Genomic DNA, 18,568 nt, shown 5'->3' with positions numbered 1-18,568 from the left:
AAGAAGAAGAGATACCGAGTGAATTTGCATTAGTTGCAGCAAATATTTTTTTCATTTCATTTCAGAGATCCTCTAGCTACAGTCGGCTGGTGAGGACGACGGGTTGGGTTCTAAGGTTCACGTGCTGGTACCGGACAGAGGACTGGGATTGAGAGATTCGGCCTCACCGCTACGGAGTGTGAGAGCGCTGAGAACTTGCTGATACGGCGAGCGGAATGCGAAGCGTTCCCTGGCGTTCTCGTACAATGGAGAACCAGTCAGTCATCGAAGCGACATAAGAGGGTTGGCGCCCCACTTGGATGAGAATGGAAACTTGCGTGCGTATGGCAGAATCCATGCCGCACTGTGTGTACCTCATAGTGCGAGAAGGCCAATAATCTTGTCACACTGGCACGCACTGACGGAACTGCTTGTGTATCACTTCCACGTAAAAATGAAGCAGCAAAACGTGGATGCGACGATAGGCGACATCGAGACCAGATTTTGGATAACAAAGCTGCGTCGAGTGTTGAGTACAGGAATATCACTAATCAAACAACGTATAGACTGGAAATGCCGAACGGATTTTTGGGGCGAAAAAGAAATTTGAAGACATCTGGTCCAAAATCGCGAGCAAGAAGTAAGATATACATATGATGTGTGCAAGCTATGTAGAACGCAGCCAGCGCCACCTATAATAGTTCCTTTGCCAGGGAACAGACTGGAGGCCAATGTATGGCCATTTAAGTTTACGGGTTTGGACTACTTTGGACCACTTCATGTGACGATCGGACGTTGAAAGAAAAAGAGTTGGGTTCCCTTGTTAACGTGTCTGACAACTAGGAGTTTTCACAAGACCTGTTAACTGATTCCTGCATAACCGTGATCAGGAACTTCCTTTGCCGTCGCGAGCCTGTACTGAGGATATAACTATTTGGGGGTTAACAGAGAAGCCAAAAGGCTCATGGATATATTCAGTCTGGAAAAGATTCAGGGTGAACTATCTTCTAGAGGCATTGAATGGATCTTTAACTACCCAGCGAACCCAGCTGTAGGGGCACCCAGGGAAAGGATGGCGCAATGTGTCAAAAGAGTGCTACGCCACACAGTAAAGGAGGTGGCACCAAAGCAACGTGAATTGGAGAGTTTCCCTAACACCGAACGATATATTCAAGGTTGTAGCCAATCTGCTTGACACGCCCACTATCCACGAGCTGCCGAACGAGAGATGCGCTACATGGAAACAGTGGTGCTTAGAGCGGCTATTACAAGACCTTTTTTGGAAGCGGTGACTCTTGAAGTACCTGCCTACACTTGTGCGACGATATGGTGTTTATATTCGACCCAGCCGTGCCATGCAGGGAGTGGCGAAGGGGCATAGTGGAGGAGCTCTACCCGGAACCAGATGGAGTGCCTCGATACGCCAGCGTGCATGTGGCGGACGACAATCGACTGCGACTGATAACTGTTCCCGTGGCCAAACTAACCATATTGGATGGGAGATATTGCGGGCCGAATTAAGCTTTCGATTGTTTAGTATGTCCTTTAGATCTTTAAGTGTGCGGCCACATTGCATTTGGCTTGTTGCGGCCATTACTTAAATGTTAAGCTCATTATTGTCGTCAGATTGAAGGCCTTAGAAGGAAGATTCTGAGGGAATATTTATCTAAGTTCTAACCAATGTAATTCTCAAAGGAGTCCTCGCACCACCTCTCCACCGGTGAGAGACCTGGAGACTCATTGTCGAATTGCTCTTGTTTCCAAAACTTGCGTAAAACATTGTCGAGCTCCTTATTTGCATCATGATTGTGTACCTTCACTGTGTGTGAAAACACCAACGACGCACGTTCGTTGATCTTTCCAGACACGATATAGCCCAAATGCGTATTTTAGGCTAGAAATGAACCTGTAGGTCTTCGGAATGCTTCACCTAACATCAGCTCATCGAAAATATCGCTACCGAGCAAAATGGTGACACCTTGAAGAAAAAATAATTAGGACCGGCCAAACGGAAATCCTTTAGATGTGGGAATTCGTGGCAGATATTCGTCTGTTGGGCATTTTTTGGCTCACCTTGGGTAGAACACACGCAAATATCTTGTGCTTTACCTGTGGATCGTATAAGGATCGCAGCTTCAACTCAATTTCGCTTCGGTGATTTTTTTATTCGCTAAGCGGTAGGTTTTTATATATAGTATTTTCCTTGTCAGTCGTAGCTGTTGGGCTGCACTCTCTGAAACGAATGATGCATGGGAACCCTGATCCAAAAAAGCTCAAAACTTTAAGGTCCACACATCTGATATACATATGATGTCTATTTATTGGTTTACACTACACGAAACTGCTTTAGCTTACTCTATTTCATATGACTTGTGCTATAGAACAGCACCGCTGTTTTTTTTATCTCGCTTCCACTTACTCAGACATTCAATTTTTCCGCCACAGAGGGATTTATATCTTTGTGAAGCGGGGAGGGAACCGTTGGACTCACTCCGATGCGATTAGGTTAGGGTGGGTCAGCGTGACGGGTGCTGCTGGGATCGCTCCTCCGCAGAATAAAAAACCTGCAAAACACGCACACAATTGCTATTCGGTCTATGTCGCCGACTTTTACAAAATAATGTAATTACCGACGTACTTTATGTATGATCATTCGCACTTTATTTCTATTAACATTTCCTGCTGCACCGTCACTTGTCACGTTTTTTTATCCTTCTAACCTCGGAGCTACCTCGCGTTCCCTCTAAGCTCGTTCTCTACCGTAGCACTCACACGTCCGGTACTTACGCTCGCTGAATCAAAAGTGAAGCTGCTGATCAGCTTTAGCAGCTCATGACCCTTTTCGCCCTCTTCGACGTGCTGGGAAAACTCTTTCTCTCTTGCCCATGTTCTCCTTAACTACTAATGTTAAGTTATTTAGTAACATAATTAGCTCCTCTTGATCTCTATCTCGACTTCATGTAATAATATTCTTAAAATACTAACATTTCATTCATAATCATCAATAATATTCCATACATGGTAATATATAATATATAAAACTTATAATTCATTCATGTTATTCACTTTTATGTTTTCTTAGCGATAATAATTTTATTCTGACCCTGCGTCAAACCCTTCCCTTTCTTGATGGCGGGTGATCGTCACCTTGCGGCCATAGGTGATGGTCACCTTGTAAAATTCATTCCCGTCTTTGATATTTAATCGGTGTCGACGGTTCTGGGGAGCCGTCCTTCTATTTCTGCGACAACTTGATCAAGCATGTTGGGCTGTAGCTTTCCGTTCGCTGTACGGACCGTCCATCCCGATGGTGGGAACCACGTCCTCCGGGATAACGGAGTCATCCGCGTCATTTTCTGCTGCCGCTACCACGTCTTCGAGGCCGAGTTCCCAGCCCGCGAGCCCCTCGAATGGATCCTCCAGTACCTCCCAGAACGGGTAGGGCTGAGGAGACGGGTCCGTCCTTGAGTCCGAGATGGCCTCTGCGGCCGGCGGTAGCCTCGGTACCAACGGAGGTGGCGAGTCGCACAACTCCACGGCGCGGGCCCTGCGAACGAGTGGTGGCGGCGAATCGCGCCACTTCGCGTCACGTGTCCTGGGTACGAGTGGTGGTGGCGAGTCGAGCCACTCCGCATCACGTCTCCTGGGTACGAGCCGTGATGGCGAGTCGAGCCAGTCCGCGTCTCGGGTCGTGGGCACGAATGGTGGCGGTGACGAGCCTCTCGACTCATAGTCGAGCGCCCTCTGCCACGGGTCGTTGCTTTAATAGCTGCTCCGCTCCGTGCGCCAAGCGCAAGATATTGGGCGAGATGAACTTTACGACCCAGTAGGGACCGTCAAACTTAGAGGTCAACTTCGTCGCAAATCCGTCGACAGTCTTAGATAGCTGATGCTGACGTAGCCACACCTGCTCATTGATCTTAGGTCGCCACTCTCTACGACGAGTTGTAGTGTCTCTCCTAGTCCTGGGAAGCGCGCTGCAGGTTGTAACGAACAATGTCGAACACCTCTCTGAAACGCCCAGCCTTTTCCCCTGGTGTTTGCTGAACAGTGGGGGATCCGGACGTAACCTCGTCGTATAAGGCAGCGGACAGACTTGGCTCGCGACCTCGTACCAAGAAGGCGGGTGATAATCCGGATGAGTCAGCCACGCTAGTGTTCACCGCCAACGCTATTTCGGGTAGCATCTGGCCCCACGAGCTCTGGCATCCCTCGATAAATTGGGCGATCATTGTCTTGACCGTCCGGTTCGTCCGCTCGGTGGGGTTTTCCTGAGGGCAATACGGTGCCCTGTATTGTACCTCTACGCCGATCGACATCAGGAACGCCTTAAATGTCCGACTCGTGAATTGCACCCCGTGGTCACATACAAACTTCCGGGGGACATCGAATCGACAAAGTATCCGTTCTCGGAACGCCCTCTGCAATTGTTTTGCCGTCGCCCTCCCTGAGGGGACCAGTTCCACCCACTTGCTGAACGCATCGTGAAATACTAGCAGCATAGTGTTCCCTTGCCTCGAACGTGGTACGGGGCCCACGAAGTCGGCGCATAGGATTGACCACGGTTCCGTCACCTGGCGCGTCAGCATTCGTCCTGCCGGCCCTACCTACCTTTAATTTTGGCACACGTCGAAGCACCTCACGCGTCACTTGGCATCCCGGAACATTCGTGGCCCCTTGATACCCCGTCGGGGCATTGTGGCACTCCTGTAAGACTCTCTGCCTCTGATTCCCGACGACACATAATTTCCACAGTACGAAGTCCTCGTCGTCTGCTCGGTGTCCTAGGCGGTCCGCTTCCCGCAGTCGTCGACACACCTCTTCCAGATTGGCCACGTGCTGCTCCTTGGTCGCGCCTATGACGAAGATGTCGTCCAGATAGGCGAAAGCATGGGTCTCTATTTCTGGCCCTATCACTGAATCACATGCCCTCTGAAACGTGGCGCACGCCAAATGCAGACGAAGACCATAAGATTCCACTAGTATAGCCCCAGGCCTGGGACCGTAAACGCAGTATACTGCCTGCTACCTTCTTCCATGGGTATCTGCCAATATCCTTACTTCAAATCCAGCATCGATATGTAGCGCGCGTGCCGTAGTCGCTCTTAAATGTGATTTATCCGGGGTACTGGGTATGCGTCGGGGATCGAATGTGCATTGAGCTGTCTATAATCGATGGACATTCGCCATTACCCTGTCTTATTTTTCCCCAGCACAATCGGCGCCCTATACGGGCTTCGGGACAGCTCGATGGCTCCCGTCCGGAGCAATTCCTCAACTTGTCAATGACTTGCTGCATAGCAGGGTTCCTCGGGTTGTACCTCTGCTTGATGAGCTCGTTGTCCTTCATCGCAATACGATGGCTGGCTATGTGGGACACGCCCTTCAACCCTTCGAATCGCGCCAACTCCGCCTCTAGAAGCACCTGTAGACTTGGCTCTAGGTCTGCTGGCCAGATCTCCTCGCTATTTGGCTCCTCCTCTCCTAACCCTTTAACGCTACTAGTTTTCGCGGCCTGCTAGCACGACTCTTTTGAGATGTGAGGTTGATCCTTTGCTCGTTGGATCCAGCCACCCTTCCCAGCTTCGCACCTTTAGATGCTGACCCACGCATAGGCCCCGGATCCCCACCTCTGCTGACCTCTGTCGTCGCCTTCCCTATTACCATAACCCTTGTCGAGTCCACCTTATGCTTCTGTTTCCAATCCTTTACTGGCGCTCTAGACACGCCCCGGTTGTCTGATACCGTACTGTCCGACTGCGCCCCAGGATCAACTCCACAGGACGACCAATCGTACCTTCCCTGATTCCCAGTTTCTCCGGCGTTCCTAACGTCATCTCGCTGTCCCCACAACGTATCGTCGCACCTATCGCACGGAGAAATTCCAAGCCTAGAATCACGTGGCTTAGCATCGATGCTGTTATTAGTAGAGGCACGCCGAACGTACGCCGCGCTTAACGGATTTCCGCATGCACCATCTGTGCGACATCTAGCCGAAATACGTCCGCAAGCCGTATCCTAGTTTGTACCTCCCTAATCTTCACGTCCTTCGCCACTTTCGCCACGCAGACACCACTGATGACAGATCGGCTAGCACCGGTGTCGACTGTCGCCGCGTATTCCTCCTTGCCGATTTTGACCGTCGCGTCGACACGACCCCCCTCGACTCGCAAGATCTTTCAGGCTCCGGGCTTGATGACATCGGTGCCCATCCGCTACCGGTCTGGATGGCGCCGCTGCCCCTTTCCCTGAGCCGGCCGTCTACAGCATTCATTGCTACTCACACGCCTGGTCACGAATTGCACACAAGAGACAACCTGAGGGTTGGGACATTTTTTTTTTGTTTTGTTGTTGTCGCAACGGAAGCACGTCGCCAAGCTGTTTCTCCAGATTCCTAACTAATCATCCTGTTGGCAGCCTATTCTCTCGGTGCCGGTAGCGCACCTGGAACCCCACTGAGAGCCACCCCGCCGACTGGCGATGAAGCTACCCTGAACGGGTTGCTTATGCTGGTTGTTGTCTTCGTTTGCCCGTCGCCTAGATACGTGCCCATGCTATTCCCTAGTCGAGATCGAGAACTGGATGGGTACTATCGACCCTGCTGCTTTATCCTTCGTATTCGACGGCTAGCTGTATGAGCTTCGACAGCGATGCCAAATCGTGTCTCCGCACATACAATTTAAACTCTGGAGCTGCGTTGTCCTCTTTTATTCTCTTTTAGGGCTGTAGCCTGCGTGATGCATCAACGCCCTTATGTCCACCACATACTGTTTGAATCCCTCGCCATCTCGTTTACGGCGAACCCGGATTTCGTCATCTAACAATTCGAAATATTGCAAAAGAAATCTAAGAATCCCGCCTTGAATTCATCCCATGACACGCCCCTTAGCCGGCTCGTCATCAACAAGCGCGTGGCTTCGCCGATCACCATTCTCACTCATTCATCGCCCTAGGTAACCGGTTTGGGTCGATGTCGTATGACAGAGCTCGATTCTCAATGGCCTCCACAAATGACAATGGATCAGCCTGCCCGTCGAATCGTCTACCCCACTTCCAGACTTGTTCGGGCACGATGCAGTATCCCCTCAACTCCAATGGTTAGCGCGTTTGTGTTGGTGGGACACCCTCAGCAAAACGACGTGTCACCGATTCCTTTACCCTATCGCCCGCATCACGGATCTTATGGCTCGGGAACACCGGGATTTCGAACAGGCCAGGAGTGCTCGGGCGGGGGCCGGAATCCGATTCGGATTACGACCGCCGATCCCATTCAACTGGGTCGGCTTCGACCTGGGCTTTCTGCTCGGGGGTCCGGGTGTATTTCGCCTCTAGTTCGGCAAGCCCAGCCCATACTTTGCCGAACTTTGAGTGCAAACCCCCAGCGACGAAGCTTGCCAACCGGCGGCGCAAGTCTTCGACCCTCCGTAGGTCGCTCAATCCGAACTCGTGAGTGATAGCCTCCTGCTCCTCCTTTTGTCGCAAGTGGATCTAACACACGCCCACCCCTGGATTCTGACACTCACCCGTATCCATCCTTTCCTACGTCACCTCTTGTCTTTGTAGATCTTATGGCCGAGCTGCGAGTTTCGTTTCCTTCCTTGGGTTGTGCTATTATCTCCGTAAGTTAGTCCGCCTGGTTCCGAATATTTTATTTTGATTTTTATTTTGAATTATTCTGTTTTTATTTTATTATTATTATTTTAATTATTTTATTTTTAAAAAATTTTATTTTGATCACTTTTATTTTAAACTATTTTATATTATTTATTTTTCATGCTTCGATTTTATTAAAATTATTTTTTTTAAATATTGTGTTTGGCGACCTTTCCATTGTATAATTGTTTAGTTGGCTGGCTTGCCGGCTGGCTGGTTGCCGTTTGCCGAAGAGCAGCCGAAATATATTGGAAGCAACAATCAATAAAATTGTTTTCATTGTTTTATTAAAACAAACCCGGACCTCAAGCCAGCCAACTCACCAATTAAACAATTAATTATTTTTTTATTTTGATTTTATTTGAATTATTTCTATTTTTAATTATTTTATTTTGATTTTATTTTAATTATTTTTATTTTATTTTATTTTATTTTAATTATTTTTTTTTATTTTGATTTTATTTTTAATAAAATTTATTTTATTTTAATTTTATTTTAATTATTTTATTATCTTTTTTTGATTTTATTTTAATTACCGAGTGTGTGAGCTCTAATGAATTCGCTTACTTAGCGAGAAGTTTTATGGCCGTCCGTTAGTCTTTCGCGTCTCTTCTTTACTATTCCTCTTCTATCACCACTTGTCTACCTGCACATGTAAGTTTGCTGCTGACACCCCAGTGGGACTTTTGATACTCCCTTTTCTATGCCGCGGGCATCTAACTTATCTGTAAGCCGATGCTTTTTTGGCACTGAATCCACTCTGGTGGCACTTACGATGGTTTTTAGACCACGTTAAAGCCACGCCCCTTCACGCCTACGGTCCCTGCTCGGTGTAAAGTAGTAACTTGTCCGGAGTGGCCAGGTTCACTCTACAAGAAATTTTTAGTTTGCCGAGACGTAAAGCTGAAAAGGGGAGGCTTAGAGAACTGTAGTAATAACTCCGCCACAGAGGGATTTATATCTTTAGGAAGAGGGGAGGGAACCGGTGGACTCACTCCGCTGCGGATAGGTTAGTGTAGGTCAGCGTGGCGGGTGCTGCTGGGATCGCTCCGCCGCAGCATAACAAGATTGTAAAACACGCACACAATTGCTATTCGGTCTATGCCGCCGACTTTTACAAAATAATGTAAGCACCGACGCACTTTATGTATTATCGTTCGCACTTTATTTATATTAACTTTCCCTGCTGCACCGTCACCTGCCTCGTTTTCTTATCTTTCTAACCTCGGAGCTACCTCGCGTTCCCTCCAAGCTCGTTCTCTATCGTCGCACTCATACGTCCGGTACTTACGCTCGCTGAATCAAAAGTGAAGCTGCTGATCAGCTTCAGCAGCTCACGACCCTTTTCGCCGTGCTAGGAAAACTCTCTCTCTCTCTCTCTTGCCTATGTTCTCCTTAACTCCTAATGTTAATTTATTTGATAACATAATTAGCTCCTCTTGATCTCTATTTCGGCTCCATGTAATTTATTCTTAAAATACTAATACTTCATTCATAGTCATCTATAATATACAAAAAATAATAATACTCCATACAAAGTCATATATAATATATAAAACTGATAATACTTCATTCATATTATTCACTTTTATGTTTTCTTAGCGATAATAATTTTATTGTGACCCTGTGTTACAGACTTCATCCTTTCCGTTGATTGAATTTGTAAATACTTGTGCACTCGTATTAGTCTTCCTTAGGGCGCCGCTTCTGGACGCATCCATTTGATCACGCGTTCTATCCAGGTAAATAAGAGTATGATGCCGCTCAGCGCACCTTGCACAACTTCGCTAGCTGCCACATGCAGCTGCATAATGATTCGGACTAAGACTCTTAAAACATAACCGATGTTTCAATACAATTGCCATTCGCTCCGACGCACACATGTCCCTGAATACATTACAAGTTCTCTCAATGGCGTGCTCATCGTTAACGCAGACTATGCATATGTCCGCTTGTCGAGTAATAAATGAAGCTTTTGCGACTCCTGAGCTTCCGCGTAAGCCATATACATTTTTAATTCTGCGGCTATCTATTAGATAGAAAGCTCTTCAAATGTCGGTAGATCTGGCGATGACGCTAATGAACGTTCCCAATCTAGTCTTTATTGCTAAAGTAGCCTTTCAACATATAATATACCAAACCTTGAGATTGCTGGAGATTGTCTGCACAAACCGCCTTAGATACTCGGCGTCTTCATGTTGAACTGCTAGTTGATGATCAAAAACATCCAAGTAATGTAAAAACAATAATCGTTTTTTGTCATAAAAATTCACCAGCATTCATGCCACTGGAAATTTCGATTTTATTAAAGTCAAGTGCTCCATATCTTTAGCAGCTTCGTATAATAGCGAATCCTTTTAATGATGTCAGCGATGTAGGTCAATAAGTCTCCGCGGTGATGGACACGCGATAGGATCACCTCCTTGCATGACGGCCAATCTGTGAATATCCGCTAAGAGTTGGCAGCCCAGCCGTGGACAGCTTCACTTTCTCCATTGGGGCTTTACACTGTTCATTCATAATCTGAACTCAAGCACGTCTCATTGAATGCGGTAAATGCCGGATCTCGGTGCTCCTTGTGTTCTTGCAACTCATTCCCTAATTTTGCTACTCCCACGATGCAGGTCTCCCCAAACACATCCATGATTGCTGTATCAAAATATCTTGTTGGAATCTACTCTTTATCTCACATTCGTACAAACTGATGATGGTTGCTTTGTGTCAATCTGCACTCACCCTTCTAATTGAGTTGTATTGTCTTCAGCAATCACAATGCAATGTCCAATCCCAAACACCTCTGTCCAATCGGCAGGAAATCAAACCTTACAGGAGGCACCAAAAATATGTTGGACATCGGCTGCGCCAGGTGCGGAGCCCCAGCCTGCCTGTAGAAATGTTGCGGCCTGCAGCTAGGCTAGCAACCGTGGCGGCTTTGAGGGTTTTTCACAATTGTTGGGTGTGTTGAGATTAAAAATGGTCCCAAAAGGTTACTCACATAAGTTCACGAATGGGGTTATTCATTATAAAGCAGACTTCAACTTTTAGTGAACTTAACCCAAATATTATAATTATTAATCGGAGCTATACAGAGCATACGTCCGGTGACTGTGACTGACGCTCACAGACTTCTACATATGTGGCGAATTCCGCGACTCTACTCTAGTCGAGAGTTTCTGACTGGTAGAGTGTCCTATACCCTTTAATGCTTATACTTTCAAAGTATTAATATATAATCGTTATTGTACTTTGCAATTTTGGATTGTACGTTATACATATGCGTCTTTCGGTGGTAGGTAGGTAGAGCGTTACATACATTTGCTGCAATGCATTATCAGAATATAAAAATTAATCAATCGGCCTTACCAAGAATATGAGGTCGAAGATGCATTCTTATGCCTATTACTTGCTTTATAAAACCATTGATCTCCTTTTACATGTTGGTATTAAATATTACTAAGCCTAAGGCTGCGCAGTCTTCGGTGGCGGCGCTGCCCTTTGTATAAAAGTGGTTTTATGTATAACATATAAAACGAATATATGCGTCGTCGGTTAAACGGCCAGCTAGAGTACTCGAGGTCCGCGCTGCGAAATATGAGCCTGTCAATAAACTCAAGCGGTTCTTCGCTTTTGGCTTTATGTTTGTTATTGTATGCTACAAAGTGTCGCATTCTTTGTATTTAAATACATGGTGTTATTTAATGCATATATTCACTACACCTCAACTTTTAGAAGAATAACATATAATGTAGTTGTTCAATAAACTTATGATATATATAGTTTTATATCAACAAACTTAATGGGGTCTTGGTGAATGATGAGTGAGTTATTTTTTTTTTTTTTGTATTCAAATTTTTATATTCATAAACTTGTTTTTTATGGATAAATTTTAGATTTTATTAATATTTACTTTGTGGCTGTTCAGGCCTTAAATGTTCTATGCTCGAGTTAAGCTAAGTTTTAAATAATTTTAACCAGTCCTTATTTACTACTTGGGGTTTCTTTTTTTCTACATCTGCTTTTATGTTGTTTCTATCTTTTATGCTTATAACTTTGTAAGGGCCTTAATATTTACTTTCTAATTTATGCGCTGTATCGTTCATTAGTAGAACTAAATTTCTTATTTCTCCGACCCCATAAAGTATATATGTTCTTGATCAGCGTCAATAGCCGAGTCGATCTAGCCATGTCCGTCTGTCGGTCCGTCCGTCCGTCTGTCCGTCCGTATGTATGAACGCAAGGATCTCAGAACCTATAAGAGCTAGAGACGACATTTTAGATGTAGATGCTCCTAGCTCCCGCGCAGATCGAGTTTGTTTCCGATAATCGACAACTTACTCTGTTTCCATGCAATCGATAAAAATCTATATCTATATCCTGTTTTTTGGGCAATTTTGGTAAATAATAAGAGCTAGAGTCACCAAATTTCACATAAAGCTTCTAAAATAAAATATATATATGCATTTGATGTTGGAAGAAGAGGGTTCAGGGTATCCCCTAGTTGGGAGCTCCCGACTAGAACCTCTTACTTGTTCTTCTTCTAAATCTACTAGAGTTTTTACTCATTTATACGCTATTTCTAGCCTAAACTTAAATTCTATTGCGTAGTTGTCTATGTTATATATAGGGTCAACTTTAGTTTGGTTATTAAATTCTATTCTCTGTACGAGGTAATACAAATTCGAAAATTCATTTGGTGACAACTGTAAGTTAGCAATTTTATGTATTCCGGCTTCTAAATTAAGCCTTTGAAGAAATTGACCTAAGTCGAATTTCCCATTGGAGTACAAATCATTAACTGAAAATTGTGAAATTATTCGTTTTCCTCTTTTAAGTAAACAATTTATTTTACCGAATTTTAGTTTCACCAATTTCTTTACGTCGTTATTACAAACGACTTCATAGACATTGGGCTCTTTCAGATCGTTTTGATCTTTTTGCAATTTTATTAAGTCATCTGCGCAGACGTTTTCCCGTATTTTTGATGATCTTGTTTGAACCATTAATATTTTCCTGACATGAGTCAATTAGTGTCTCTATGTTTATGCGGGATAATGCATCCGCTACATGGTTATCTTTTCCCTTGAGGTATTCTAACGTAAATTGGTATTCTTCTAAGTGTAGACTCATCCAGGCTAATTTTGATGTGGGATTTTTCATCGAAATCAAATAAGTTAGGGGTCTATGGTCTGTTTTATCAAAGAAATGTCTTCCATAAACTTATGGTCTGAAGTGTTTTATTGCTCAATGTATAGCAGCTAATTCCTGCTCTGTAGTTGATTTATTGCCTTCTCCCTGTGTGAAAGCTCGGGATGCGTAGTCAATTGGCAATTGCGCACCGTTACACTCTTGGGATAGTAAAGCACCACATGCATGTTTAATTGCATCTGTGGCTATGCAAAATTCTTTGCTGAAGTCAGGGTATTGCAATAATGTTGGTTTCATTAATGCCTTTTTATACCCTGAACCCATTAAAAATGGGTATAAGGATATATTGTATTTGTGCAAAATCCAAATGTATGTAACATGCAGAAAGACCCTATAAAGGATATATATTCTTGATCAGCATCAGTAGGATATCGATATCGATTTTTATCGATTGCTTGGAAACGGCGTAAGTTATCGATTATCGGAAACAAACTCAGTTACATATAACTTTGGTTTTCTCTTATCCGATCTTAATAAAATTATCTACAGTATATCTTATTGTACCATAAAATATTTGTGTTTTCTCAAAAAGTCAATTGCATTTAAATTTTGGTTTAAATTGGTTGTCAATAAAAGTTAGGTTATTTACTTAATTTATAGCTCTGCGGTGGTAGCGGGGAGGTGGCGATAGGTATGAAATGAAAGATACTTGAAATATCTATAATATTCTAGAAGCAACATATCATGTTTGGTGGCTCTAGCTCTTATTATTTACCAAAATTTCCCAAAAAACAGTATATCGATATCGATTTTTATTGATTGCTTGGAAACGGAGTAAGTTATCGATTATCTGAAACAAACTCGATCTGCGCAGGCACTAGGAGCACCTACATCTACAATTTAAAGTCTCTAGCTCTTATAGGTTCTGAGATCCTTGCGTTCATACATACGGACGGACGGACGGACAGACGGACATGGCTAGATCGACTCGGCTATTGATGCTAATCAAGAATATATATACTTTATGGGGTCGGAGAAGCTTTCTTCTGCCTGTTACATACATTTGGATTTTGCACAAATACAATATACCCTTATACCCATTTTTAATGGGTTCAGGGTATAAAAATATGCAACGCTGCGCAATGGGAAAAAAATATGCGCTCTGGGAAGCGCTGTCGGTTCACTTATCTTTGGCCTGACTTGGTACGTCAGATTGGACCGTTGCTGGCTGGACAAGTTGTTACTTCTTTGATGGGTCACCGGTGCTGGCTGCACATGTGTATCGGCAATGTGGTGTAAAAAGAGGTCCCTCGCAGTCGTTTGAACAGGCCTTTTTCAGCTTCGGTGTCTTGCGTTTCTTCAATTGTTGCTGTTCCAGTCCCGCTAGTCCCTATCCTGTAACTTCCTGTCACGGTCGCCATGTAGAATTAGATATGTTGTGTTTCGCCAATGTAATGTTAGATACGGATCGGACCATCTGCTCCATTTGACTTTCGTTTTAAAAATGTGATTTATTTAATCTTTTCTTATATCTAAAACCGCATAGCTGCGCTGCCGGTTACGCCAGCAGCGGAGCGGCTTCATACATAGTTTGTCTTATCAGCATAATCGGGAGAGAGAGAGTCTTATGTACATATTTGCATCTATGTATATATGTGCTACGAATGGTCAGCGTGGGACTGCTGACTTAGCGTAGCTCATAAGTGGGCGATCATATTACACGCTTACTTGAAAAGGTTTTGTTTATATACTGCAACAATGTATTGCTGATATATTTAAGTTTAGTCGATGTAACTTTATTGGTACAGTGTACCCTCAATATATGCACATACTACAATATGAACATATGCATATATATATGTCCACCCTGTGGTTCGGGTCCACCGGTGCACCGCAAACGATTAAGCTAACTCTCCACAATCGGTACTAGTCGTAAACCATGCAAACACGAATTCGTTAGACTAACGAATTTAACATGCGGATGTCATTGCCGCGTACCGAGCCGTACGACGTTGCGTGATGTTGACCTAGCGAAATACCTAGTGCAAGAGGGTTGACGATTTCGTTAGCACACTTTACTTAGCGATTGTACTAGAGCAAAGATGCTAGCGATTTATCTAATCCAGAAGGCTTAACTATTTCGCTAGCACATTTTAATTAGTGATAATGCCGATGCAAAGGTGTTAGCGATAAAGCTGATGCAAAACAGTCAACTGTTTCGTTAGTATTAACGATAATGCTGCTGCAAATGTGCTAGCGACAATGTTGGTGCAGAGGGATTGCTCTTCCGCTTCTAAATACGAAACTCATATTTTTTTTTAAAACAAATCGCAACATTTATTTAAAAATTTGTTTCCTTGGCATTAACTTACAAACTTATTACCTTATAACTACATTAAAACTAAAAAACTTAAATTCTACATTAAATTATATTACATGTTTATACCCTGGATCCATTTAAAATGGGTATAAGGGTATATTGTATTTGTGCAAAATCCAAATGTATGTAACAGGCAGAAGGAAGCATCTCCAACCCCATTAGGTGTATATATTCTAGATCAGCATCAATAGCCGAGTCGATCTAGCCTTGTCCGTCCGTCCATCCGTCCGTCCGTCCGTTTGTCCGTATGTATGAACGCAAGGATCTCAGAACCAATAAGAACTAGACACCTTCAATGTAGGTCCTCCTAGTGCCTGCGCAGATCGAGTTTGTTTCCGATAATCGATAACTTACTCCGTTTCCAAGCAATCGATAAAATTCGATATCGATATCCTGTTTTTGGCCAATTTTGGTAAATAATAAGAGCTAGAGTCACCAAACTTGACATATAGCTTCTAAAATGGAATATATATAATTAGATTTTTCTTTATTTACTGTGAGTTTGAATCCTATAAAAACCGCTCACAGCTCTAACGGTGAAATTGAATTAAAGACATGGCGATATTTCACGACGAGTTCATTTATTGAAGAACAACTTAAGACTAAAATTCAGTAGAACTTATTTTATGTTGAGAAGCTGATTTTTACGTAAAGACGCGCAGCTGCAATTATCTGAGTGAGGTGTCTATTGCTTTGTGTTACTGTACAAGTGCAGTTGCAATTATCTAAGTAAGTTGTTAATTGCGTTGCTTATCTGTATGGATGCAGATGCAATTATCTGAATAATGTTTTATTGCTTTGCTTAAATGTATTTATGGTTTTGCAAGCGACAAGCGCTTGCAGATTCGCAGCTGCAATTATGCTGCCTTCTTATATTTGTCACTATAGCTGTGCATACGTGCGAGTATGCCACTATATATGCATTTGATGTTGGAAGAAGAGGGTTCAGGGTATTCCCTAGTCGGGAGCTCCCGACTAGAACCTCTTACTTGTTTTCTTTTAATTTGTTGTTTCTGCCGTTGCTGCTCTTGTTGTTGTTGTTACTGTCGTTGCTGCTGTTGTTGTTGTTATTACTGCCGTTGCTGCTGTAGTTGTTGTTGTTACTGCCGTTGCTGCTGATGTTGTTGTTGTTCTCTCATGTCCAAGTCTATTTCAACCTTAGTCACGGTTGCCATGTAGGATAAGTTATCACGCACGTTTTAAGTTTGGGTAGAAGTGACTGTTCTTGTCGCTCCGGATACTTTTATTGATCTGATTTTACATTTTGGTATTAAATATTACTAAACCTAAGGTGGCGGCGCTGCCCTTTGTATAAAAGTCGTTTTATGCATAACATATAAAACGAATATATGCGCCGTCGGTTAAACGGCCAGCTAGAGTACTCGAGGTCCGCGCTGCGAAATATGAGCCTGAGTCAATAAACTCAAGCGGCTCTACGCTTTTGGCTTTATGTTTGTTATTGTATGCAACAAAGTGTCGCATTCTTTGTATTTAAATACAGGGTGTTATTTAATGCAAATACTCACTACAATATACTATTGACCCTATTCCAATGGATTTTGGGCATAACAATCGTTTAAAGTTTCAATTAGGTAATATATAACATTCCACCACTTTTAGATATAATCATAATCTTCGGCCGTAAAATAGGATTTACAACGCTATACATCGATAGCCATTGATACTGTTTTATTTCTATATTTTTTCAGAATGCGACTCCACATGTTTATTCGAATGTCATTGCTCAATGCACGCTTCCCCGACATTCGTATCGAAATGATTGGCCTGGATATAAAAGCAACTATGCAGTACATTCAAAATTTTATCAAATTTCGACTTCATCAGAAAAGTCCGAAATGCATCTGACTCGAGAATCGACGGAGGAATATGCAGGCTCGTCGTCATCTGTATCCAACAGTTCTATAATTTCAACGTCCAAAGCTTTTGCTCAACCTTATAATCGAACCATAGCGTTACACCACATAACGCAGGCCCAGTCCAGCAGTGTTAGTGTTGACACATCAAGCAATATAATTAACTCTATTGAACAGATCCAATCCGAAGATGAAGTTACCGTCCAAACTCCATTAATGATAAAACGAGATAGCTCTGTATGACTATAGAATTTCCACGGAGCTTATGAACAGGCTCTGTGATTATAAATAATAATTCATTTTAATAAAAATAACACATTCATAGAGTAGATATGTTGTATCGCGAAATTTAACAATACATTTTCAAGAATATTGCAACAACTAAAATATCCCCAAAAGAGTTTTGCAAATTTCCTATTAATATTTTTTAAGTAATGATTCAATCATAATACATATGTAAAAAATTGATATTTAAACAATGGTAACAATTATTTATGTTAATATTATTTAAATAATCCGTTAAAAAAATAGATTTTTCATTCATTAAAACCTATCAATATAAAAAATGTATGTGTTCACCACTTCATGTATAAGCAATCAAGTAACTTGCTCCATTTTCAACCAATCGATAGAGGAATCGTTATTTTAGCATATCTTAGAACTAATAAAAGCCAGCAAATTTGAAAAACAAACAAATCGTTTTTTGAATATTTTTTACAAGTAATCAGTTTGCAGCAAGCATCCCCGAACCCATGATGTATATATATATATACAAAATCAGCATCAAAAAAATTTAGATGTATGTGCTCCTAGTGCCTGCGAAGATCGAGTTTGTTTCCAAGCAATCAATAAAAATCGATATCGATATCCGGTTTTTGGGACATTTTGGTAAATAATAAGCGCTTGAGTCACCAAACTTGATATATAGCTTCTAAAATAGAATATATATATGCATTTGGAAGAAGAGGGTTCAGGGTATCCCCTAGTCGGGAGCTCCCGACTTGAACCTCTTACTTGTTTATAATAGGTACTTAATTATTGGTGTGGCTGTTGAGTAGAGGCATAGCAAGTGGTGCGGTCTGTCGCGAGCTCAAGTCCTAACGGGGAAAGTATTTATATTTTTTTTTGCTGGTGTGGCTGTTGAGTAGAGTCAACAGCAAGTAATGCGGTTTGTTGCGAGTTCGAACCCTGCCAAGGTAACTTTTTTTTAAATTTATTTGGTGTTGGAATAAGAGGGTTAAGGGTATTTCCTAGTCGAGAGCTCCCTTCTAAAACCTCTTACTTGTTTTATATTAAGATAACTTGATTTGTTAGTTCCTCCATAATCCTTATGTTAGCAAAATCCTATCAACAGCAGGCAAATATATCATATAGCAGCTAAAGGAAAGATCGGCCGAATAGTACTATTTTATATGGTAAATATTCTATTCTCAAAGATATTTGCATCCGTATTTTGGTGCATTATCTCATATCTGCAAAAGGGAAATGTCTATATTTTATCTTCGGCTTGCAAACTTATCATAGATTCACGTTGGTA

General features: G+C 42.7%; 1 protein-coding gene across 1 annotated transcript in view; it reads left to right on the top strand.

Moving 5' to 3' along the window:
* The window catches only part of LOC115760380 (hemicentin-1), a 697,894-nt gene extending 680,470 nt beyond the window's left edge, over positions 1 to 17,424 (top strand). Inside the window, exon 17 of the mRNA XM_030701676.1 lies at positions 16,867 to 17,424. Coding sequence (XP_030557536.1) covers positions 16,867 to 17,274 — 408 coding nt within the window. The 3' untranslated portion in view covers positions 17,275 to 17,424. The remainder of the gene's footprint in view (positions 1 to 16,866) is intronic.
* The last annotated feature ends 1,144 nt before the right edge of the window (positions 17,425 to 18,568 follow it).

The sequence above is a fragment of the Drosophila novamexicana genome, unplaced genomic scaffold (genome assembly GCF_003285875.2).
Source record: "Drosophila novamexicana strain 15010-1031.04,08,12 unplaced genomic scaffold, DnovRS2.1 tig00000434-arrow-pilon, whole genome shotgun sequence".
Classification (NCBI taxonomy): Eukaryota; Metazoa; Arthropoda; class Insecta; order Diptera; family Drosophilidae; genus Drosophila; species Drosophila novamexicana.
This window is presented reverse-complemented; position numbering and strand designations above follow the sequence as displayed.